Here is a 24655-nt window from a genome sequence, read left to right as displayed (position 1 = left end):
ATATTGTTCTGTCTATGAATATTTCAGTATATCCAAAGGTAAGGCTGTTTTAAGACTAGTTTTGCCTTCATATAGATTCATAGAGAATGTATTCATTTGTGTCTTTTTTTTTTCACTCAACATGTTTGTAACATTTATTCATATAATTGTGGAAGTCAAAAGTTCATTTTTTATTGTGTATTATTTACTAATGAGGAAAAGTTGACTTGAAAAATACAACCACATACCACTTATATACTTATATTAACAACAATACTTTATTACCAGTTCAGTCAAGTCAAATTTATTAATCGGATTTAATTTTTTTGTTTCATATATGGTGAGTTGTGTAAGATCTTTCGTTAAAAAGAAAACCACACACACACACACACACACACACACACACACACACAAGAAAACCACAGGCCCCAAATGGTGTCCCTTTAAAATTTACTTAGTTGAATTTTTATTTAACAGTTTGTTCAAGTCAGGCTAAGAAAGTACTTCTGATGTCTGAAAGATTGCTTCCTACCTCCTCAGAGAGGACACACTGGACAGCTTGAGAACAATGATTTCTCCTATAACTGTGGGAAGGGGCCGAGATTTCATCTAATAGTATAACATGTAGGAAGTGGGTTTTGGGGTCAGAGTGCATATGTTCCCCGTCCCCACTTCCCTTTAGGTAAAGCTGGGCCTGAGGTGTGCCAACAAGGCCCAGCTAACCCTGTGCTTGCTTGTCCTTTTCTCCCACATTACAGAATTCTGCCTCGTACAAGGGAAACACGGTGGCTTTGAGCTTGAGAGAAGTGGCTCGGTCTTCATGGACCCTCTGCCCTTTCAAGAGTTTGCATTTGGGGACATGCCAGATGCTGCACAAGGACCATCTGCCCTGGATTGGCCATTGAGTGTTTTAAAACAAGGTATTGCCAGCAGAGTGGGGTGTGCTGAGCTGATGGCTACTTGTACTGCAAGCGGTGACAGGGCCTTCATGAGCAAGGACTCCTTAGAGACTTACTGGAGAACAGAGAGGACAGTGCCTCCAGGTCAGACCCAGTCCACTCAGCAGGATGCACCTCAGGGGGATCGTAGGCATCCTCAGGTCTTAGGTGCCGTGTTTTGAGGAAGGGGTAGAAGACTGAGGACTGAGAGGGCATTTTCATTCATTTTAACCGAAGTAGCCTTGCTATTAAAAATAGCTAGTCAGCAACAGAGAGAACCCCACATTTGCACCTGTTTTGTTACTTTCCAGCCTTCACTGCCAGCACAGGCAAGGTTGTTGGCATTGCGAAATGCTCTCCTGGGGGCTCTTTCTGCACATGGCCTGAGCCCTGCGGTGCCTTGGCATCCCGGTGGGGGGCGGGGGTACCTGCGACTCGCCTGCGGCAGCTTTTACTTTTCTAGCATGCTGTGTTTTAAAAAGAGTTGGCTTTTCTTGTGGTGGTATGGGCAAGGGGGGAGTGCAGGATATGGCAGAAGAGGAAATGGGCAGGGAAAAGGTGAAACAAATAATCAGGAAAGAGCTTGGCAAAAAGAGCCAGGAGCAGCTCAGAATATAGTCTGGCTAGGAGGGTAAGATTCTTACCTGTGGGGCTTCGGTGAGTCCCAAACCAGAAGATGCTTCTGTTTCTGTAGCAGAAGTGCCAGTGTTGGAAGACATGGCAAGGAAGGCCATCTTAAGATGCAGCGTCCCCCCATCTTATGCAGGGCTGCAGGCCCCTCCTCTGCTTCCTTGAGGCTGATGATTGGGTCCGACTCCCAGCTGCTGCTTCAGCACTGCCATGGGCTAGAACACAACAGAGTGGCCCCGCAGCCGTGAACTGTGCTCCAGGGAAGTGACGAGACCGTTCGTGGGCTGCAGCTTCCTTATAATTTCCTTTCCCACCATCCACCCTGTCAGCTGGCCATTCTAGTCAGCCTGGGATGAAGTGGGATGGCTGGGCCTGTGAAGGAGGAGTAGGATGGGGGGCAGCCTGGCCTTTGTGCTCTCAGACCCCAGCCCAACCCAGAAAGCTCTCATCTCTAGGCTGGGGTGGCAAAGACCCAGCTGTGTTCATAGGGAAGTTTTTGAATATGTCAGGGAATGATGGGACCTATTCTGTCCATGGGGCTGACAGTTGTGTGCTGGAATTTGCCATCAGCAGAGGTGTGGTGCCTTATGTATTAGTATACATCCCTGCATATAAAAGTTGTGGTTTATCAAATCTTGCTTGTAAAGCCCCGCTGGGCTTAATTTACTAGGAGTGTTTCAGTTTCTTAAAAAAAAAAAAAAGATTTTAAGGAGAGAGCCTCAAGCATCCTGCAGATCCTGTATCCATCACCAAGCTGGGTGGGCCTGTGTGCCTGTTCCCCAGGATGGGTGAAGAATAAGGAGTGGGAAAAGTGAAATGGCTGTGTTTGCCATGAAAACAGGGTGCCAGAGTTGGAGAAGCAAGCATTACATATTAAAGGATGAAATCTGCATGTTATTAGAAGAAAGGACAAGGAAAATAATGGCTTTGGATTTGCTTGGCTGTGAAGCCCTGTAAAAGTACTGAAGGTTAGTAATTCCGCCTTGATAACCTGCTTCTATAGAGATCATGTTAAAGAGGAGTCTAAATAATTGATCAGACTTTTCTAGAAAATAGACTTAATGTTTAGGGAGGGAAGAGGGAAGTCTGAAGCAAATCTAGCTGGCCCTCTCTTTTCTGCCTCTTTTCGTCCCCCTCCTTCTGGTTATTGAGAACACGCAGGGCGGTAGCTAGCTCGAGGTCTGGCTCAAGTTGCATGACTGGCCCCGCTCCTGGAAGTGTCTATGAGAACCAAGGACAGTGACTACAGAAAGCCTGCTGTCCCTTGTTCCGTCATGAGGCCGGGTGCTCTCTGTTTTCACAGCCACTCTGCTCCTGGAGCAGAACTTCCGTCCCTTTGCGGAGCTGCCGGCACAGCAGCAGTCAGCGCTGAGCCACGTCCTCCAGGCTGTCCTGTCTGATGAAGAGCTACTCAGGGCCCTGGAGCAAGTGGTAAGACCAGGGAGCTTGCAGGCTAGCGTTTCACCTGGGGTTGCAGAAGTGGACAGACTAGATTTCTTGGGATAAAGTCGTGAGCTGGGATAAGATTGTATATGAAATGTCCCCACCTCCTTTAAACCTTAAGCTTCTTTTTTTTTTTCTTACTCCCATGTCCTTAGTGTTCTAACTGAAAAAAGGTGCCTGATGTAAGGAATCAAAGGGTAGATTGGTTCCCTAAGGGCTGTTGTAACAAGTTACTACAAACTCTGTGGCTTGGAACCACAGAAATTTATTCTGTTAGATTTGGGTCTGGAGGCCAGAAGTCTGGAGCTGGGATGTCAGCAGGGCCTTTCTTCACCCACAGGCTCAGGTGGAAAACACTACCTTGCCTCTTCCAGCTTTGGTGGCCCTTGATGCTCCTTGGCTTGTGGCCACACTGCTCCATGTCTCCCCATGCCTCTATCCTGTGTCAGTGTCCTCCCCTTTTCCATTAAAGGACACTCACCATTGGATATGGGGCCCACTCCAGTAGAGGAGCATCTCATGTTGAGATCCTTACCTTCATTATATCTTCAAAAACTCTTTCTCTTATTCCAAATAAGGTCATACTCTGGAGTTCTAGGTAAACCTATGTTTGAGAGGCCTCGATTCAACCCCACTACAAGGGGGCTGTGTGGTAGAGTCCAATAAGTCAAACTACTCTACTTAGAATAGATTAAAAAGCAGGCCTTTGTATTTTTGTTTTGTAGCAGAAGGATTTTCTGGAGAGGCTCAGTTCCTTAACTATTAGTTGTACAAATGGTGAAGGACACACCAGCTGCCAACCTGCCAGACTTTGTGCTCCTCTGTTAAGAAGGCTGGGGCACTATTAAGATGACTTATAGTTTTTTATTTTGTTTTGTTATTCTATTATTCAGAGTTTTTGAACTCTGATTTTCTGATTCAATGCTTAATGGTTTCCAGGGGACCATTCATGCTATTTTTCCCTCTTGCAACTGGATTGTGGCAAAAGACCTTAGCTACCAGTGCTGGAACCTGCAGTTGTAGAAACAGTCCAGCCGTCCAGAAGATCTGGGTGTTTTGGAGGATCTGGAGCTCGCAGGAGGGTGTGCCAGCCTGAGAACACAGATGTTTCAAAAAGCCCACCGGCTCATACTTCCTAACATAGCTCCTTCCAAGAGGGAACTGTCAGACCAGTACCCTTTGGAAAGAATATCACCTGCCCTGTCAGGTGCGGGAGCAAGCTGCCCAGGTGGGGCCGGTGGGCTTTTCTATGAATGCATCTGATGTGGAGGTTTTGATGGAAGCGAGCTCGCCGGGTGGTGCTGAGCTGGCTGAGGTGGCCCTCCCTGGCACGGCCACCCACCTCCCAGTGGCCCAATGTGGATAGCTAATGCTGCCTTGGGCCTGGCTGGGAATGTGGTTGGTGGTTGGTGTGCCAAGTTTAAAGCTGGAGAACCATGATGGGACAATGCTTTTATGCTCCCCTCCTTAGTTCTGCATGTAGTCACCTGTTCCTGACAGAACCTGCCTTGTCCTGAAAGGTTCTATCCATAGTTCCTGCATCCCTCCTCCCCTCTCTGTGAAAGAATAGTCCTGGGCAAGCCTGTTTACTTATGAGAGATTAGTGATTTCAAAACAGAAAAGAATACAGGGTTTTCTTTACTTGGGAGATAGTGGAAGGGTAAGCAGCAGCTTGTCGTGGGGCAGAGGCTCAGCTTGGCCTCTGGCTTTACTAGATCTTTCTCTTTTCTCTTCCCCCTGCAGTGTGAGGATGTGGTCAGTGGCCTGTCATCCCCACTGACAACACTGGGGGAGCTGAAGCCCCCACAGCAGCAGGACCTCACAGCTTTCCTATGCTTGGTGGGGTACAGAGTGCAGGGCGGGTGTCCAGGCCTGGAGGATGCAGTCAGCAACCAGAAGCTCTTTTCTACAGCCTACTTCTTGGTCAGTGCACTAGCAGGTATGGAAAAAGAAAGAAATGCTGTTGTTGCTTTGAAATTGCTTTGCTTACTATTATGGAAGATTTGGTACATGCTGTTCCCTCCCTTTCAGCAGTACAGGGAAGGTAAGTGGCAAGTTGAGGAAGCTTTTATGACTGCTGTGAAAAACCGTAGACTTGTGTGACACCAGTCTCCTCATGTCTCTCTCCTCCTCTGGGGAGAGCTGTCTATGGGCACACATCCTCAGCAACACAGGAAGGCATCTCCTCAAACATAGCCTGTGGTTCACTCTTGGGTTTTGACACTGCTGCGTGGCCGTGGCTTTCATCTGGCAACTGCTCTCTCCCCTAGTGTTTTGGTACTTCTGATCCTCTTTGCAAACTTCTTGGCCACTTTGTGGACATTTGGGCAGGGAGAGTGTGGAGAGCATCCTGATACACTAGGATGCTGGGCCCAGTAGCAACACAACCCTCTACCCTGATCTTGAGATGGCTCTCCCAGGGGCACGGCCATGGAGTTATCACCTAGCAGTGGACCCTGCCCTGCCACTCCTCTACCACTGCCATCCAGGATTCCCTATGCCAGAGGGGTTGGGCTATCAGAAGGTAGCTATTCTGTGTAGGCTTTCAGTTCCTTCAAGGAAAGGCAAGACCTGCCTGGCCCATCAGCCTTGATCCTTGTCTCCACAACTTTCCTTCCTGGTGATATTATTTGAGGTATTGAGTTCAGGATGCATTTATGGTTCCTCCCCAGTGCCACAGAAGAACAAAGGGCAAGGAGATCTTCAGTTTTTACAAAATTAGTCAGAGAGGATCCCTCTCTCAGGTTTATATGCTCTTTCTCTAAGTCATGGATAAAAGTTTTGGCTGGGACAGGACATAAGATAGAGGCCTGTGGAACATCACCAGAGAGCTTCTGCCCCTGAAGTTAACATCAGTGTTGTACTAGGGTTTTTAAATATAGTCATGCTATCAGGGGCTAATCTATTGGCCAGAGTGTTCCAGCATGTGGAGGGCATTTTCTTCACATACCCTATTACTTATTGAAATATTTCTATCAATAGGCTAGTTCAGTGATATGAAATATGCAGCATGTGTCTGACATCATGAATGCATCACATTGAAACCTTGCACACAGGGAGCCGCTGGGAGTTGACTCATAACATGAGACTTATTTGCTCTTCCTGAGCTGGAAGCTTGGGGGTAGTGGAATCTTTAAGTGCAGCTGAAAATAGTCAATTTCTGAACCCACCATGCCCTCTTGCATCTCTCTGAACTGTTATCTCATTTACATGTCCGTCACTGCGGAGGTCAGATCAGCTCTTTCATTGTAAAGCCCTTCCATTAGGGTTCCTCCTAATTCTCAGCCCTTCTGAGTTGCCTTTTTCTTCTTATGAAAACAGTCTTCTCTCTTTAGAACCTGGGGAAAATGCTGGAACGGAAAATGGCCTCTCCTTGAGTCCTATCTGCAGCTTTCTGAATAACACGTTACCAGCTTCGCCGTGTCTAACTTTTAAAAATTGAGATAAAACTTACATCATATTAGTTTAAGGTGTACTATGATTCCATATTTGTATACATTGTAAAATGATCACAATATGTCTAGTTAATATCCATCACCATACATAGTTATAAATTTTTCTTACAGAATTTTTAACATTCTTAGCAACTTTCAAATACACAATATAGTGTTGTAACTATAGACATCATGTTGTACATTACATGCTCATGATTTACTATAGTGGCTGCACTAATTTATATTCCTACCAACTGCACAAGGGTTCCCTTTTCTCCATATTCTCACCAACACTTGTTATTTCTTGTCTTTTTGAAAAATAGCCATTCTAACAGGTGTGAGGTAGTATCTCACTGCGATTCTGATCTGCATTTCTCTGAAGATTAGTACCATTAAGTGCCTTTTCATGCAGATCCTCTGCTCATTTCAATCAAATGGTTTGGATTTTTTTGTTTCATTTTATTTTGCTATTGAGTTACATGAGTCCTTTTATATTTTAGACATTAACACCTTCTCAGAATTAACTTTGTAAATATTTTTTTCCCATTCAATAGATTGCCATTTAATTTTTTTATTTCCTTTGCTGTGCAGAAGTTCTTTGGTTTGATGTAGTCCTACTTAATTTTGGTTTTGTTACCTTTGGTCTTAGTGATGATTTTTTTGGATTTGACACCAAATGCAGTCTCAAGGAGCTTATTACCTTTGTTGTTTTCTTCTAGGAGTTTTTTGGTTTCAGGGCTTATGTTCAAATCCTTGATCCATTTCGAGTTAATTTTTTTGTATGGTGTATAATAGTGATTCAGTTTCTTTTTTTTATGGCTTTGGATATGGCTGTTCAGTTTTCCCAATGCCGCTTACTGAAGAGACTGTCTTCTTCTCCCCGTTGTATATTTCTGGCTCCTTGTTGTAAATTAGTGGCCCAAATGGGTTTAATTTCTGGGCTCTCTATTCTGTTCCATTGATCTATAGTCTGTTTTTATGCCAGTATCATACTGTTTTCATTAGTATAGCTTTGTAATATAGTTTGAAATAAGACGATGTGATGCCTCCAGCTTTGATCTTCTTTCTCAAGATTGCCTTGGTTATTTGGGGTCTGTTTTAGAATTCCGTACATGTTTTTCTATTTCTGTGAAAAATGCCATTGGAATTTTGATAAAGATTTCATCCAATCTGTACATTGCTTTGGGTAGTATGGACATATTAATATTACATTCATATCTTCCAATTCACAAGCACAGATTATTTTTCCATTTATTTATGTCTTCTTCAGTTTCTTTCATCATTGTCCTGTAGTTTTCAGTGTAGAGGTCTTTTGCCTCCTTGATTAAATTTATTCCTAGTTATTTTATTCTTTTTTTTTCAGATTTTTTAAAAAATTTTTTTATTTTAATAAACATATAATGTATTTTTATCCCCAGGGGTACAGGTCTGTGAGTCGCCAGGTTTACACATTTCACAGCACTCATCATAGCACATACCCTCTCCTAGTTATTTTATTCTTTTTGATGTAATTACAAATGGAATTTTCTAAATTTCTTTTCTGATTATTTATTAGTATATAGAAACATAACAGAGTTTTGTATATTGATTTGTATTCTGTAACTTGTCTAAATTTATTCTAATAGTTTTTCTGGTGAAGTCTTTATTTTCTATGTATAGTACCATGTCATCTGTAAATAGTGACTGTCTTACTTCTTTCATTCCAGTTTTGATGTGTTTTATTTCCTCTTCTAGCCTAATTGCTCTGGGTAGGATTTCTAATACTATATTGAATAAAAGTGTTGAGTGGGCATCCTTGTCTTGTTTCTGATCTTAGAGGAAAAGCTTTCTGCTTTTCACCATTAATGATGTTAGCTGTGGGCTTGTCATATATAGCCTTTTCATGTTGAGGTGCATGACCCCTATACTTTATTGACAAGTTCTTTTGTTTTTTATCATAAATGGATGTTGAATTTTGTCAAATGCTTTTTTTGCATCTATTGAGATGATCATGATTCTTATCCTTCATTTTGTTACTGTGGTGTATCATGTTGATTGATCATGTTGATTGATTTGTGGAAGTTCAGCTATCCTTGCATTCCTGGAACTAATCCCATTTGATCATGGTGTATGAGCATTTTAATGTACTGTTAAAGTCAGTTTGTGAATATTTTGTTGAGGACTTTTGCATCTGTGTTTATCAGGGATATTGGTCTGTCGATTTTCTTGTGGCTTCCTTGTCTAGTTTTGTTGTCATGGTAATACTGGCCTTGAAAAAGGAGATTCCAAGAATTTGAGAAGGATTAGCATTAGTTTTTCTTTAGATTTTATTTTTATTTAAGTAAGCTTTATGTCCAGTGTGAGACTTGAATGCATGACCCTGAGATCAAGAGTCACATGCTCCACCAACTGAGCCAGCCAGGTGCCCCAATAATTTTTTTCTTTTCTTTCCTTTTTTGGTGGGCAGCAAAGCAAGGTTTATTGAGTGACTTACTAAGTGGTAGCAAAGTAATAGTATAATGCTCCCAAGGAGGGAGGGGACCCGAAGGTGTTGCCCTAATTTTTCTTTAAATATTTCATAGAATTCACCCATGAAGCCATCTGGTCCTGGACTTTTGTTTGTTAGGAGGTTTTTGGTTACTGATTCAGTTTTTCTATTTCTTCCTGATTTTGTCTTGGTCAGTTGTATGTTTGTAGGAATTCATCCATTTCTTCTAGCATGTCCAGTTTGTTGGTGTGTAGATGTTCATAGTAGTTTCTCAAGATCCTTTTATGTCTGTGTTATCAGTTGTAATTTCCCCTTCATTTCTGATTGTATTTACTTGAGTCTTCTATTTCTTGGTGAGTATATCAATTTTATCTTTTCAAAGAACCAGCTCTTAATCGTATTGGTCTTTCTAGTCTCTATTTCATTTATTTCCACTATGCTCTTTTGTTATTTCCTTCTACTAACTTTGGGCTAAGTTTATTATTCCCTTCCTAGTTCTTTCAGGTATAAAGTTAGATGTATATTTGAGATTTTTCTTGTTTCTTAAGGGAAATTATTGTCATGAACTTCCCTCTTGAATTGCCTTTACTGCATCTAATGAGTTTCAGTATATTATATTTCCATTTTCATTTGTCTCTAGGTACCTTTTGAATTCTCCTTTGATTTCTAATTTCACCCATTGGTCATTGAGTAGCATTTTTGATGTCTATATATTTGTGACTTTTCCAGTTTCTTCTGTTAATTGGTTTTAGTTTTATATCGCTGAAATCACATTAAGCATCTTTTCCAATCAGTCTTCTTAAATTTATTAAGACTTGTTTTGTGGCATAATATGTGATCTAACCGAGGGAAGGGAATATTCTGTATATATCTGTTAAGTCCATCTTAATGTGTTAAGGCTGAGCTTTCCCTGATGATAATTTGTCTGGATGATCTATCTCTGACAAGTGGGGTATGATGTCCCTACTATTATTATATCTCTGTGTATTTCTCTCTTCAGGTCTGTTAACGTTTACCTTATATATTTAGGTGCTCCTGTGTTGGGTGCATAAATATGTTATATTTTCTTGTTATACTGACCCATTTCTCATTATATAATGTACTTCTTTGTCTTATTACAGTCTTTGTTTTAAGGTCTATTTTGTTTAAATTTAGCTATGCCCCCTTTCTTTTGGCTTCCATTTAGATGGAATACCTTTTACCAACTTTCAGTCCTGTCTTGACATCTTAAGAGTCTCTTGTAGGCAGCATATAGATGGATCTTTAAATATTTTTCCCATTTAGCCACTCTATGTCTTTTGACTGGAGAATTTAATCCATTTATATTTAAACTAGTTAATAATAGGTATATACTTATTGCTATTAAAAATTATTTTGCAGCTGTTTTGTAGTTTTTGTTCCTTCTCTTGCTCTCTTCTTTTGATGATTTTCTATAGTTGTATGCTTAGATCTGTTCTCTGTGTATCTACTATAGGTTATTGCTTTGCAGTTAGCATGGATGCTTATATATAAAAACTTATTTTTATAAGTATTTTATTTTTTAAAAGATTTTATTTGAGAGCGAGCGAGCAAGCAAAAGCTGAGGGGAGGGCAAAGGAAGAGAGAGGGAGAATCAGATTGCCCACTGAGCAGGGAGCACAAGGTGGGGTTCGATCCCAAAACCTTGGGATCATGACCTGAGCCAAAGGCAGATGCTTAAACAACTAAGCCACCCAGGCACCTATATCCCTATAATAGTCTATTTTAAGTTGGTAACAACTAAAATTTGAATGCATTCTAAAGCCCTACAGTCTTACTACCTCCACCACATTTTAAGGTTTTGATGTCATAATTTATACCTTTATATCTTGTGTATGCCTTAACGAATTATTGCATAGTATTTTTACTACTATTTAGAATTACAGATTTTTTCTTTTATTAACTTTAAAATTTTATAATACCCATCATCTATTTCACCCATCCCCCCATCCACCTCCCCTCTGGTAACCATCAGTTCGTTCTCTATGTTGAGAGTCTGTTTCTTGTGTGTTTTTTTTTTTTGTTGTTGTTGTTCATTTGTTTTGTTTCTTAAATTCCACATGAGTGAAATTGTATGGTATTTGTTTTTCTCTGATAGACTTGTTTCACCTAGCATTATACTCCCTAGCAACATCCATGTACTTGTGCATGGCAAGATTTCATTCCTTTTTATGGCTAAGTAATATTCCATTGTGTGTGTGTGTGTATATATCTCACATCTTCTGCATTCATTCATCTATCCATGGACACTTGGCTGCTTCCATAACTTGGTTATTGTAAATAACGCTGCAATAAATATAGGTGTGCATGTACCCCTCTGAATTACTGCTTTTGTATTCTTTAGGTAAATACCTGTAGTTTGATTACTGGATGTTAGGGTAGTTCTATTTTTAACTTGTTGAGAAACCTCCATACTTTTTCCATACAGTGGTTGTACCGGTTTGCATTGCCAACAGTGCAGGAGGGTTCCATTTTCTCCACATCCTTGCCAACACCTGTTGCTTCTTGTGTTGTTGATTTTGGCTATTTTGACAGTTGTGAGGTGATATCTCTTTGTAGGTTTGATATGCATTTCCCTGATGATGAGTGATGATGAGCATCTTTTCATGTGTCTGTTGGTATCTTTATGTCTTCTTTGGAGGAATGTCTGTTCATGTCTTCTCATTTTTTAATTGGATTGTTTTTTGGATGTTGAGATATAGAAATTCTGTATAAGTTTTGAATACTAACCCTTTATTAGAGAGGACAGTGCAAATATCTTCTCCATTGCTGCCTTTTAGTTTTGTTTCATGGTTTCCTCTCTTATATTTAGCTCTTTAATCCATTTTGAGTGGTCCAGTTTCATTCTTTTGCATGTTGTTGCCCAGTTTTCCCAACACCATTTGTTGAAGAGATTGTCTTTTTCCCATCAGATATTCTTTCCTGCTTTGTTGAGATTAACTGACCATATAATTGTGGGCTTATTTCTGGGTCTTCTCTTTTGGTCCAATGATCTATATATCTGTTTTTATGCCAAGATCATCCTGTTTTGATTACTGCAGCTTTGTAATATAACTTAATATCCAGAATTGTGATGCCTCCAGCTTTGCTTTGGTTTTTCAAGACTGCCTTGGCCATTAGGAGTCTTTTGTGGTTCCACACAAATTGTATGATGTTTGTTCTAGTTCTGTAAAAAGTGCTGTTGGAATTTTGATAGAGATAGCATTAAATATGTAGAATTGCTTGGGTTGTGTAGATATATTAACAATATTTGTTTCTCCAATACAAGCACACAAAATCTGTTCCTTTATATTGTCCTCAATTTTTTCATCAGTATTTTATAGTTCTTAGAGTACAATCTTTTATCTTTTTGTTTAGGTTTATTCCTAAGTATCTTATTATTTTTGGTGCAACAGTAAATGGGACTGTTTCCTTAATTTCTCTATCTGCTGCTTCATTATCAGTATATAAAAATGCAACAGGGGTGCCTGGATGGTTTAGTTGGTTAAGCATCTGTCTTTGGCTCAGGTCATGATCCCAAGGTCATGGGATTGAGCCCTGCATCAGGCTCCCTGCTCAGTGGGGAGCCTGCTTCTCCGTCTCCTGTCACTCCCCCTGCTTGTGCTCTCCTGCTATCAAAAAAATAAAATCTTTAAAAAAAAAAAAAAAGGAAAGAAAGAAACACAATGGGTATCTGTAGATTGATTTTGTATCCTGCCACTTTACTGAATTTGTTTATCCATTTTAGCAGTTTTTTTGATGGGAGTCTTTTGGGTTTTCTATATATATAGTATGTCATCTGCAAAGAGTGAAAGTTTGCGTTCTGCCTTGCCAATTTGAATGCCTTTCATTTATGTTGTTGTTGTTGTCTGATTGCTGTGGCTAGGATTTCCAGTACTATGTTGAGTAAAAGTGCCAAGAGTGGACATCATTGTCTTGTTCCTAACCTTAGGGGAAAGGCTCTCAGTTTGTCCCCACTGAGGATGATGTTAGCTGTGGGTTCTTTATCAATGGCCTATATTATGTTGTAGTATGTTCCTTTATACCTACTTTATTGAGGGTTTTTGTCATGAATGGATGTTATACTTTGTCAAATGCTTTTTTCAGTGTCTATTGGAAATTATCATATGGTTCTTATCTTTGATCTTATTGATGTGATGTGTCATGAGATTGATTTACAAATACTGAACCACCCTTGCAATCCAGGAATAAATTCTTGGTCATGGTGAATGATTTTTTTAATGTATTATTGGATTCTGTTTGCTAGTATTTTGTCAAGGATATTTGCACTTATGTTCATCAGAGATCTCGGCCTGTAGTTCTCGTTTTTTTTTTTTGTTTGTTTGTTTTGTGGTGTCTTTAATTTTGGTATCAGGTTAATACTGGTCTCATAGAATGAATTTGGAAGTTTTCCTTCCTTTCCTATTTTTTGGAATAGTTTAAGAAGAATAGATAAAGCTCTTCTTTAAATGTTTGGCATAATTTGCTTGTGAAACTATCTGGTCTTGTAGTTTTGTTGGGAATTTTTAAATTATTGATTCAACTTTGTTGCTGGTAATTTCAAATTTTCTATTTCTTCCTGCTTCAGTTTTGGTCGGTTATGTTTCTAGGAATTTATCCATTTCTTCTAGGTTGTTCAGTTTGTTGGCGTATAGTTTTTCATAATATTCTCTTACGGTTATATTTCTATGGTGTTTATTTCTAATCTCTCTTTCGTGATTTTATTTATTTGGGTCCTTTCTCTTTTTTCTCCAATAAGTCTGGCTGGTGACATCAATTTTATTGATTTTTTTTTTTTTTTTCAAAGAACCAGCTCCTTGTTTCATTGAGCTTTTCTATTTTTTCGTTTCTGTATCATTTATTTCTGCTCTAATCTTTATTACTTTCTTCCTCTTGCTGACTTTAGGTTTTGTTTGTTCTTTTTCTAGCTCCTTTAGGTGTAAGATTAGGTTGTTTGACATTTTTCTTCTTGAGGTAGGCCTGTTTTCCTACATACTTTCCTCTTATGAGCACTTTTGCTGCATCAAAGTTTTTAGGGATTTTTATGTTTTCAGTTTCATTTGTTTCCAAGTACTTCTTAATTTCTTCTTTCTTTTCCTGGTTGACCCATTGATGATTTAGTAGAATGTTATTTAACCTCCTTGTATTTGTGGTCTTTCCAGATGTTTTTCTTGTTGACTTCTAATTTCATAATGTTGTAATCAGAAAAGATGCATGGTGTGAATTTGATCTTTTTAAATTTGTTTCAAAGGTTTGTTCTGTGGCCTAATACATGATCTGTTCTGGAGAATGTTCAATGTGCACTTGAAGAGAATACACTTTCTTTAGGATGGTATATTCTGAATATATGTTAAATCCATCTGGTCCATTGTGTCTCTCAAAGCCACTGTTTTTTTCGTTGTTGTTGTTATCTGTTTGTATGATCTATCCTTTAATGTGTGGGGTATTAAAGTCCCCTACTATTATTATAGATTATTTCCCTATGTTTGTTGTTACTGTTTTATGTATTTGGGTGTCCCCATGTTGACTGCATAAATATTTACAATTGTTATATCTTCTTGTTGTATCATTTCTTTTATTATTACATAGTGGTCTTTGTCTCTTGTTATAGCTTTTGTTTTAAAGTATTCTGTCCAACATAAGTGTTGCAACTCCGGCTTTCTTTTGATATCCATTTGCATGATAAGTGTTTCTCTATCCCCTCAGTTTCACTTGGCAGATGTTTTTATGTCTAAAATGACTCTCTTGTAGGCAGCATATAGATGGGTCTTGTTTTTTTTTAATCTATTCTGTCATTTTTTGTCTTTCGTTTGGAAAATTTAGTCCTTTTTTCATTCCAAGGTATGTATTTGTCTTTTTTTAAAGACAGGTGGGGCACAGAGGGAGAGAGAGAATCTTAAGCAGCTTCCATACCCAGCACTGAGCCTGAATTGAGGCTCGATCTCAGGACCCTGAGGTCATGACCTGAGCCAAAATCAAGAACTGGATGCTTATGGGGTACCCGGATGACTCAGTCCTTAAGTGTCTGCCTGCGGCTCAGGTTGTGATCCCAGGGTCCTGGGATCGAGCCCTGCATCGGGCTCTCTGCTCGGTGGGAAGCCTGCTTCTCCCTCTTCCACTCCCCCTGCTTGTGTTCCCTCTCTCACTGAGTCTCTGTCAAATAAATAAATAAAATCTTAAAAAAAAAAAAAAAAAAAAGAATTGGATGCTTAACCGAGCCACCCAGGTGCAAACCTCATTCCAAAATATTATTGATAGACATGTATTTATTGCCATAGATATATATGTATACATGTATATATAAATGCATATGTAAATGTAAACATATAGGTATATGTGTGTTTATGTATACATGTGTGTATATATATATATATATATTTTTTTTTTTAACTTGCTGTGCAGTTTCTGGACATTTTCTCTGATCCTCTCATCTTTTATGATTTGCTGGTTTTCATTAGTGATACACTTGGATTTTTAAAAAATTATTTGCATATTCATTAGTGGTTTTTGATTTGTGGTATAACATCTTCTGCATAAAGTAGTCTATATTAAATTGATGGTTGTTTATGTTTGAACCCATTCTTTATTCCTCCTATCCCTGTGTTTTAGGTATATGGTGTCATATTTTACATCCTTTATTTTGTGAGTTCCTTGACTGATTTTTTAAAAGATTATATTTATTTATTCATGAGGGACAGAGAGAGAGAGGCAGAGTGAGAAGCAGGCTCCCTAAGGAACAGGGAGCCCAATGTGGGACTTGATCCCAGGACCCCGGGATCAGGACCTGAGCCGAAGGCAGGTACTTAACCATCTGAGCCACCCAGGCACTCAGCCTTGACTGATTTTTCACAAAAATATTCAGTTTTAGTGCTTTTTGTGTTTTCTACCTTCATGCTATAATTTTTGGTCTTTCCTTTCCACTTAGAGTTCCCTTTAATATTTCTTGCAGGGTTTAGTCGTTGTGAGGCTCTTTATAGTTTTTGTTTGGGAAACTCTATCTCCTTCTACTCTGATTATTAGCCTTGCTAGACAGAGTATTCTTGGATGCCATTTTTCCCATTCAGCACTTTGAATATATCATGGTACTCCTTTCTGGCTTGGAAAGTTTATGCTGAAAAGTCCACTGACAGCTAATTTATGGGGTTTTCTTTGTATATGACTCTCTTCCTTGTCTTACCACTTTTAATACATTTTCATTATCACTGTTTTTTTCTATTTTAATTACAATATGTCTTTGTGTAAATCTGTTTTTTGGGGTTTCTCTGTGCCTCCTAGATATGTTTCCTTCCCTGGTTTAGGGAAGTTTCCAGCTATTTCTTCAAATAAATTCTCTGCCCCCTTGTCTCTTTCTTCAGACTCAAAAATAGAAACACTATTTGATGGAGTCTCTGAGTTCCCTATGTCTGTTCTTATTTTGCAGGATTCTTTTTTTCCCCCCTATTTTGTTCAGCTTGATTACTCTGTCTTCTAGGTCATTAATTCCCGTACTTCTAGCCTGCTGTTTATTCCATTAAGCACGTTTCTCACTTTATTGGGCTCTTTATCTCTGCTATGTTATTCCTTCTCTCTGTGTTAATGGTCTCACTGATGTGCTTCACTCTTTTCCCAAGTCCAGTGCATATTCCTTTGATCACTGCTTTAAATTCTTTATTAGGCATGCTATTATATCTGTTTCACTTTGATCTCTGGCCATGGCCATGTCTTGTTCTTTCATTTTGGACAGATTCTCTGTTTCTGTGTCAGGAAAGTTAGTTCTGTCTCCTATACCTGAGGGTAATGACTTTATGAAGAAGAGGTCCTACATGTAGTTGCTATAGTATATTGTGTCCCGTTTCCCATGGCCTAGCACTTCTGGGAGTGTCTCCAATGTGTCCTGGTGTCTTTATCCTTCAGACTAGTCATTTGCCTGTTGTGGGCAGGGTTTGGTCTCTGGTTTGTATGTGGCACATTTTACCTAGGTGTGCTCTTGTCTGCATATAATGAGATCTCTCACTGCTGCCGCAGGAACTGAGGCCTCCAAATTTGCAAATCAGGAGATGCAGTGTTGGCAGGAGTTTGGGGTAGTCTTCTTGGGGAGGGGCCTACTGTCCTGAGACTGAGGCAAGCATGAATGGAAAGGGCAATTCTTCCAGACCACAGGGCTTGGTATAAATGAATTAAGACTAAGTGTTTGCATTGTGTCAGTTCCCACAGATGGCCCGTTCCTATATTCCTGGAGGGGTTCTCTCCATGAACCTTGTCTCTCTGATGAGCAAACAACCTCCCCACTATGTGCTCTATATATGCTCTAGGTACTCTTCACATTCCTGTCTCCAGGCTCTATGTTCACAGGCTGTTTGCAGCTGCCTTTAGAGAGAAGACAGGCAATGTCCTCCAAGCCCTCCTAGAGCCAAGCATGGTAACCTTTAAAACTCCCGGCTTTAAGCACCACTGGTTGCACAGAGTCACAAAATATGAGCCCTTCTGCTTTCCAAGCCAATTGTTATGGGGATTTGCTTTCCCTGTGTGTTCTCCTGTATGCTAGTATATCTTTTGTCCTTCTCTGTGACCATGGCTCCCTTCCCACTGCTATTGCCATAATCCATTTTTCTCCCAAGCCACATCTCTGTCCTTTCTACCTTGATTGCTGTGGCCTTTTCGCTACCTTTATTTGTGAAGTTTGTTCTGCCAGTCTTCAGATAGATTTCTGGGGTATTTAGCATGATACGATAGTTACCTAGTTGTATTTGTGGAATGAGGCAAACCTTGGGTCCTCCTATTCAGCTGCCGTCTTCCCCTCCTTCTACAAGTAGGCCTCTATCACAGAAAGACTAGGGGGGGTAGTAGTCAGCCAAGAACTGTCTCTCCATTTGTTACAGTCCCATAGGGCCCAGGCTCTCAAGCCTGCTAGCCACCAGAGCCAAGTGATCAAGAGGTATTCACTGGCTGGCAGCCATAAAAACTAGAGCATCAGACTTGTGTAATAGCGTCCCTCCAGGAGATAATGTTCCCTTGGAGTGTGGCAGAGGAAGGATGCAAAGATGGCAAGCACTGGCCACCATCCTCACAGTGTACTCCAGCAGGCCCCTTGATCTCTTGAGAGGTCTGTCCTCCAGATTGCTGCTTTAAGATAACAATCTCTTTCACAGAAAGTCTGGACACCTTTCAAAGGGCTGACTTTTTGCAGGGTAAGTTCATGGGCAAGACGTTTAAGAACCATTTCTCAGCTTGTTATAGCCTTGTGGATCTCAAGAACATGAGCTCCATTGGCTTTCAAATCTAGATATCTGGAGAGACCAGTGCCTGTCTTAAAAATGTGGGGTTCAAACTCTTTGCTCTTCAGAGAGAAGCTTTTTAGTTCCCTTCCAATTGTGGGTCGCTGTACCAAGGGTGGGGTTTATGGTGAGATTGTGTCTCAGCCTTTCCTACTTGCTTAGATGTCAGTTTTATTTGCCAGATGTGTAGAAGGTGCTCTGGTAGTTTTGTTTTCCAAGACAATTGTTCTGTATGTAGCTGGAATTGAATTCAGGATCTTCCAACATTACCACTTTGAACCAGCCTCTTCATGCTTAACTTGTTTAAAGCAGTTCAACCCCAGCATCTTGCCTGTCTCTTGAACACTTTCTCAACACCACCTCAACCACTTAGTGACCTTAAGCATGAACTCCCTCGGTGTCATCTGTAAAACAGAGTCATAATATGGAAGAGTACTGAGGTAGGAAAAAATAATTATCTGTGCCTGTAGGAAATTAAAGTAGTAAAATTGGTTGGTAAGCTCTGTAAAGCAGATGCTGTTACTTCATCCTTGTGGCCCTAGCACCATACTCAAAATAGTGAATGACCATCTGCATAACGTGGAACTAACGTATTTCCAAAAATAAGGGTGGGGGGGGAGTGGATGATGATGATTACATGGGACTCAGGAGCCACCTGAAAAGTGAGGGAATGGAAGCATGAACAGTGGAAGTGATGTGTGACAGTGGTTCAGCTAGGACTTCATGTCCCAGGTGACTTTGTCATTGCCCTTCCAGGTGCTGTGATCCTTCCACCAGGGGACACTTCCCAGCTTCATCTTCCTGACGGGATTAAGGGCCTCCTTGATAATTTGTTGACTATGGATCTTTTCTGTGGGCAAATGCACACACAATATTTAAATGTAATTTTAGGGGATTCTCAAGCAGGATCATTCCCTGGAGCTGCCCCATCCTCCTAGCAGCCTGCCTTCCTTGGGAATAGGCTATGTTGCATTGTACTCTGCTGGAGTACAATGAGAACCTCAGTGGCATGCTATTTATAAGAGACAGGTTCTTGAGTGGTTCCTGGGCCAGATGATGTAGCAGGTGACTCTCGCCTCTCCTTTGCCTTCTCAGTTCAAAGGTTATATCCTGAGAGATTTGGTTCTTTTAGAAACTGCCTCTGTTTTATCCTGGTTGGTATTTAAAATCTATTTTGAATAACATTGACTTGGATTCCCTTTCCCTGAGACTTGGCAGGGCCCTTCTGGTGCAGCCCTCCACCAACTACTTCTGTCACTGTTGCCCCTTGTATTGAACTAGTGGTGGGCTGGGGGGTTCTGTTCTTAGTCCACCCACATTGCATTTTTCTCCCCAAAATGACTAATGACCCAAGTGGAACCCTTTATATTTTACCCTGTTCTCTGACATCTGCAAAAACCAAACTATGGTTGGTCAAAGGAGGAAACATGCTCATAGAGGTATACCCAAAGTCACACCCCAAATTTGTAGCAGCACTCAAACACAGCTCTTGTCACCAAACCCTAGCTTTTATATATATATATATATATATAAATTTTTTTTTTTTAATTCAGCTAGATTCAGTTTAGATGATCAGTTTTGTTGGTAACATCCAAAGCTTCATAGTCAGGAGCCAGTTGAACATATGCCACCTTCTTTCTCTGGGTTCTGATCAGGATGTTGACCTTAGCCATGTCAATGTCACAGAGCTTCTTCACAGCCTGCTTGATCTGGCGCTTGTTGGTCTTGATATCCACAGTGAACATAAGTATGTTGTCTTCTGTTTTTTTCATGGCTGACTTGGTAATCAGGGGGAACTTGATGATGGCATACTGGTAAAGCTCGTTTCTCCTGGGTACACTCTTTTGAAGATATTTGGGCTGTCAAAAAGTAGATGACATGTGGAGTTGCCTGAGTGGCTCAGTCAGGTGTCTGGGATCAAATCCTGTGTCAGGCTCCCTGCTTAGCAGGGAGTCTGCTTCTCCCTCTCTCAAATGAATAAATAAAATCTAAAAAAAAAAAAAAAAATAGATGTATTTCAGCACTGCTTTCTTGGCCTGCAAAGCCTTTGCCTTGACTTTGGGAGGGGCAGGGGCTTCCTTCTTTCCTTTGTGAAAAGATAGGTTCTACTTTTCAATATGGTTTGCTTTGTCTAGAGTCTGTACAGTTCTTCTTGATTGACAAACTGAAATGTCAAGGACTATCCTCTAGTGAACACAGAGCTCGTTACTTTATTCCAACATCTATTTTCTAAAAGGCCTTTGCTGCCTGTTTAGCACCATTCATTCATTTATTCAGTGATTACTGAGCATGTCCTCTGCTGGGAGAGCACTAAAGTATAAATTAGATACAATTCAGGGGCTGACCTGTTCCCATGGATTTTTTGGTTTTGTTTTTTGGACATTGACTGATTTTTGTCTCCTGCAGAAATGCCAGATAATGCAGCAGCTCTGCTGGGTGCTTGCTGTAAACTCCAGATTATTCCTTCGCTGTGTCACTTGGTAAGGAACTCTTCAGTGGGGATGGGCACCTAACAACTGATAAAACACCTTTAGGATTTTTCATCTACAGCAGCCCCTCAAAATAGGTTAAACCAAGTATTATTACTAACAGGACTTCCTTTATACACCATCCACATCACACCAGACATCCTACCGTATAGGAAGACTGAGGCTAAGAGGAAAGCATTTGTACAAAGATCTTGCTTGCAGAGCTAGGACCCAACTCTCTCATTAGATTCTAAATCTCAAGCTTTTCCCACCGTTTGGAGACTGAATTTTGGCTAAGGTTTGGTTGTAACTTTGCAGGGAAGGGGCCTGACACCCTGTTATTTGCAATGGCAGTTCTAGGGCTAGACCGGTTTGATTCAGCTCTGCATCTAATTCACCAAGGAGGTATTTGAGAGAACTGCTTTGTCTCAGATCATTAGCTTTATGTCCTAAAGAAATTTCATGGCAAGAGCAAGAGTTAGGTGATGATGACCTTAACCCTAGCGAGTCAAGATTAAGCTTTTCCTTTTTAAATTACAAACTGGGTCATTAATAGAAGGAGCCATGTGTAGGCTGTCCAGAAGCCACTCTAATGGGCAGATGTTGTTCAGCCTGGGGCAGAGTAGCTGAGCACACCTGGCTGGATTAATTACTAAGAGCCCAGACCAAGAGCAAAGCTCAGAGCTCTGCTCCCAGATCTAGGAAGCAGGTATCAAGATTAAATGCCTGGCCAGGATCCTGAAATTTGTTACCCATCCACTAATACCATGCTTAGTGCCTTGGGTATTTCTGTGCATAGCAAAGACATCTGAATAAGGCATCATTCTAAGGAGCAGTTTGGAACCCATTCATAAATGAAAGTAGATTCTACCCACCCAGAGGAATGCTGGGTTCTTATACTTTGACCCCTAAAACTGAACTACTTGGAAACATGCCAGCATGTATGTTCTGGGGCCAGCTGTGGGTCAAGTCTGGTGGTATAGTTGGGATATGGAGACAATAAGTACCATTACCTGTGTGCGGTCATTAGGATGGCAGTAGGTGAGTGCTTAGCATTTCCCAGATTACCCTTACTATGATTTATAAAATTACCAAAATATCACAAGAACACATTAGCTAATTCCCCTTCCCAACAAACTCACACTTACTTGTCATCTTCCTTGCAGTCAGCATTAGATTTGATCTTCGTGTTCCTTCCAAGTTCTTCTTTGTTGGTCCTAGAGTAGCCAGGAGGACACATTTGGAGTTCCAGGATGACTGCTATTCTACACTGACACAAAACAACCCACCCATAGAGTCATTTGCTTTTCCAGGGCTGCTTAACATAGACAAAGAAAAAATTTTCCTTTAAACACTTCCTGGGCATCTTCACATAATCTGTCCTAGATAGTGAGGCTCTTGCCTCCTGATGGAATTTGGGTGTCAAATGTACCTGCATTCCTATGTTCTCTTGTCTGGTGGCCAGAGTAACTTCAAGAGCCTTTCGGAAAAGCTTTTAGAATAGCATCAGGTAGAATCATCAATGGAGGCTGTTAATTTTGCCCCACCACCCTTTGCGTGACTGTAAGTGCCCGTGCGCACGTGGGGCTGGCAGATGTTCAGAGAAGGAACCTGGATGCTGCCCAGACTGCAGACACACAGTCTGCTGTAGGCAGCCTGCGCTAGTGGAGCTCATTTTTAAATTACTGGGATGTGGTTCTTCTACCAAAGAGCAGGCCTAATCCACTTTCTAAAGCAAAACTGAGAGTTTCTGATCTTAGCCAAAGGCTGGTGTAAAGCCTGTGGTAACACTGTGTGAGTGGTAATTGGTAAATCTACATGGTGTAGACCTATAAGGCTTAAGTACTTTTATAGTCAAGTGACTGCTGCCCTTCGGGGCAAGCTTTTAGTAAGGTTAGCATTGCTTAGGACATTTCTGGAAGTCTTTTGGATTCCCTTCAGATTCAGTTGAAATTCATACATACTTTAAAATTACTGAAGATTAAAAAAAAAAACCTATAAAGATTAGCCAATTTGATTTTTACTAGGCATTCAAAACCAGATGAGATTAATGTAGAGAGTACAATTAAAAAAAAAAAGTCACAAAATTTCAAATGTTCTGAAAACTTGCAATTAGTGCAGCATCTGAAGAGGCCTCTCTGAAGAGCTAACATTCATTCAACACATTGAGGGCCATGTCTTATGACGGACCAGGGCCCTGGGCTCCTAAAAAGCTTAGGTTTTAGAAAACATACTAAACAGTTACTGTCAAGAGGATAGTTTCAGAAAGACAGTAGGGTAATAGTGGCAGGGATATAGGGGTAGAAGGGAGAGTAGGAAAGACCCTTCTGAAGAGACATTGCAGAAGACAATGAGAGATGAGAAGAAAAGGGTTTACATGGAGCTCTGGAGGGAGTGTCCCAGGTAGGAATAGCAAGAGCAAAGGGTCTTTAGGCAGGAAGCGTAACTAAACAGTGGTACCTGCCCTTTTGAGGAGATCAAGCAACTACTTAAATAAAAAGAAAAGTCAAACCATACATACTGTTTCTATGGGAAAGTTACATTCTGAAGTTTCTCATCTCCTGAAGTTAAGGGATCTAGTAGAAGGTAGAATTCAGAGTGGAGATTCAGTCAGAACTCCAGGCAAATTGGAAAAATCAGGTGTAAGGTCCTGGCCTGGGAGAAAGAGCTCTTGTTACATCTCAAGGGTTTTCTTGCACCACTTGGGGAATTTAAAGAATAACAATTTAATTTTTCCCCATAATCATCTAGAAGTACATTATTATTCAGCTATCTGTAACATTTTTAAGTGAATTTGCTTAAATGTGTCATTTCAGCTCCGTGCTCTCTCTGATGATGGAATATCTGATCTTGAAAACCCAGACTTGGCTCCTCTGAAGGATATGGAAAGGTTTATGATTGTGCAGCGTTTGTTTGCCTCAGCTGACATGAACCTGGAGAGACTGCAGTCATCTGTGAAAGTTGTCACCCAGAAGGACCCTAACATTTTCCCACTAATTCTTTATATAAGCCTAAATGGACTCTGTGCTTTAAGCAGAGCACATTAATAGCATCATATGTGAATTACAAATACATGTTATCAGCCAAGGCTGGGTATTTTCCAGCATTGTTAAGATACTACTGAGTTTAGCCACTAGGTACTCTATAAACAGTTTTTCATAAAAGGCCTATGCTGGTGACCCAGTGTCTAAATTAGATTTTAGCATCTGAAGAGCTAGAGGATGGTTGAGAATTCAAGCCAGTGTACAGATTTTTTTCACAGAAAAAATGGGTCCATTTCTTTCTTTCTGCTATACAAAAACAGCTGAATATGACACTTTGATCCAAAAATTCATTTTAAATCGTGAATGCTATAGGAAGAGTCTGTGTTATAGATGTGCTGATTGGCAAATGAACTGTAAATGCTATTATAGTACATATACTCTGCTAAACAAAATTACACTAATCTAGTAGCAGGACCCCCTTCCTTAGGGGTCTAGCTATAGACATTTTTTTTGGTAATGCTTTGACAAACACACCAATTCTATGTCTAGAACAATGCTGATTTCCCATGCATTCTTGATTTTTAATTTATAAAACACTACATACTGTATCAAGGGGAACTGTGTATATTTTACATTGTGTGAAATTCTTCTATAAATAACTTGGAGTGTCTCTCTAGTGCCTCTGATTCCATTGCCACTAACTACTGGGGACCTGAAACCACTTTTCCTTAGCAAAAAGTAGCTAAGACTTCCTCCTAGAATTAGTCTTACCTTAGGAGCAGGGAGGATAGAAGTAGCAGTTGTTGAAAGAGAAATGTGTTACTCAGCACATTTTTTTTTAACCTCAACATCATCTATTTCTCTTTTCTGCTCTTCAGATTTTAATGAACATTAACATGGAAGAAATGAAACAAAATAACCCTTTCATCATCTCAAAAATAAGACTAAATCTTATGGAAATACTTCCAATACATGAAAAAAAGGAGAGTTGTACACTGTGTGGCAACAACAGAAAAAGCACCTTATAACAAACTGGAAAGGAATCTGCCAAAGCGAAAAAT

At 40.3% G+C, this 24655-nt stretch overlaps 1 protein-coding gene across 1 annotated transcript in view; it reads left to right on the top strand.

Annotated features, from left to right (window-relative positions):
• The window catches only part of GSDME (gasdermin E), a 73036-nt gene extending 48765 nt beyond the window's left edge, over positions 1–24271 (top strand). Inside the window, exons 6-10 of the mRNA XM_080818508.1 lie at positions 738–899; positions 2851–2978; positions 4734–4929; positions 20549–20622; positions 23427–24271. Of these exons, the coding sequence (XP_080674634.1) occupies positions 738–899; positions 2851–2978; positions 4734–4929; positions 20549–20622; positions 23427–23657 (791 nt within the window). The 3' untranslated portion in view covers positions 23658–24271. The remainder of the gene's footprint in view (positions 1–737; positions 900–2850; positions 2979–4733; positions 4930–20548; positions 20623–23426) is intronic.
• Positions 24272–24655: the final 384 nt, after the last annotated feature.

The sequence above is a fragment of the Martes martes genome (assembly GCF_963455335.1).
Source record: "Martes martes genome assembly, chromosome: 11".
Lineage (NCBI taxonomy): Eukaryota > Metazoa > Chordata > Mammalia > Carnivora > Mustelidae > Martes > Martes martes.
This window is presented reverse-complemented; position numbering and strand designations above follow the sequence as displayed.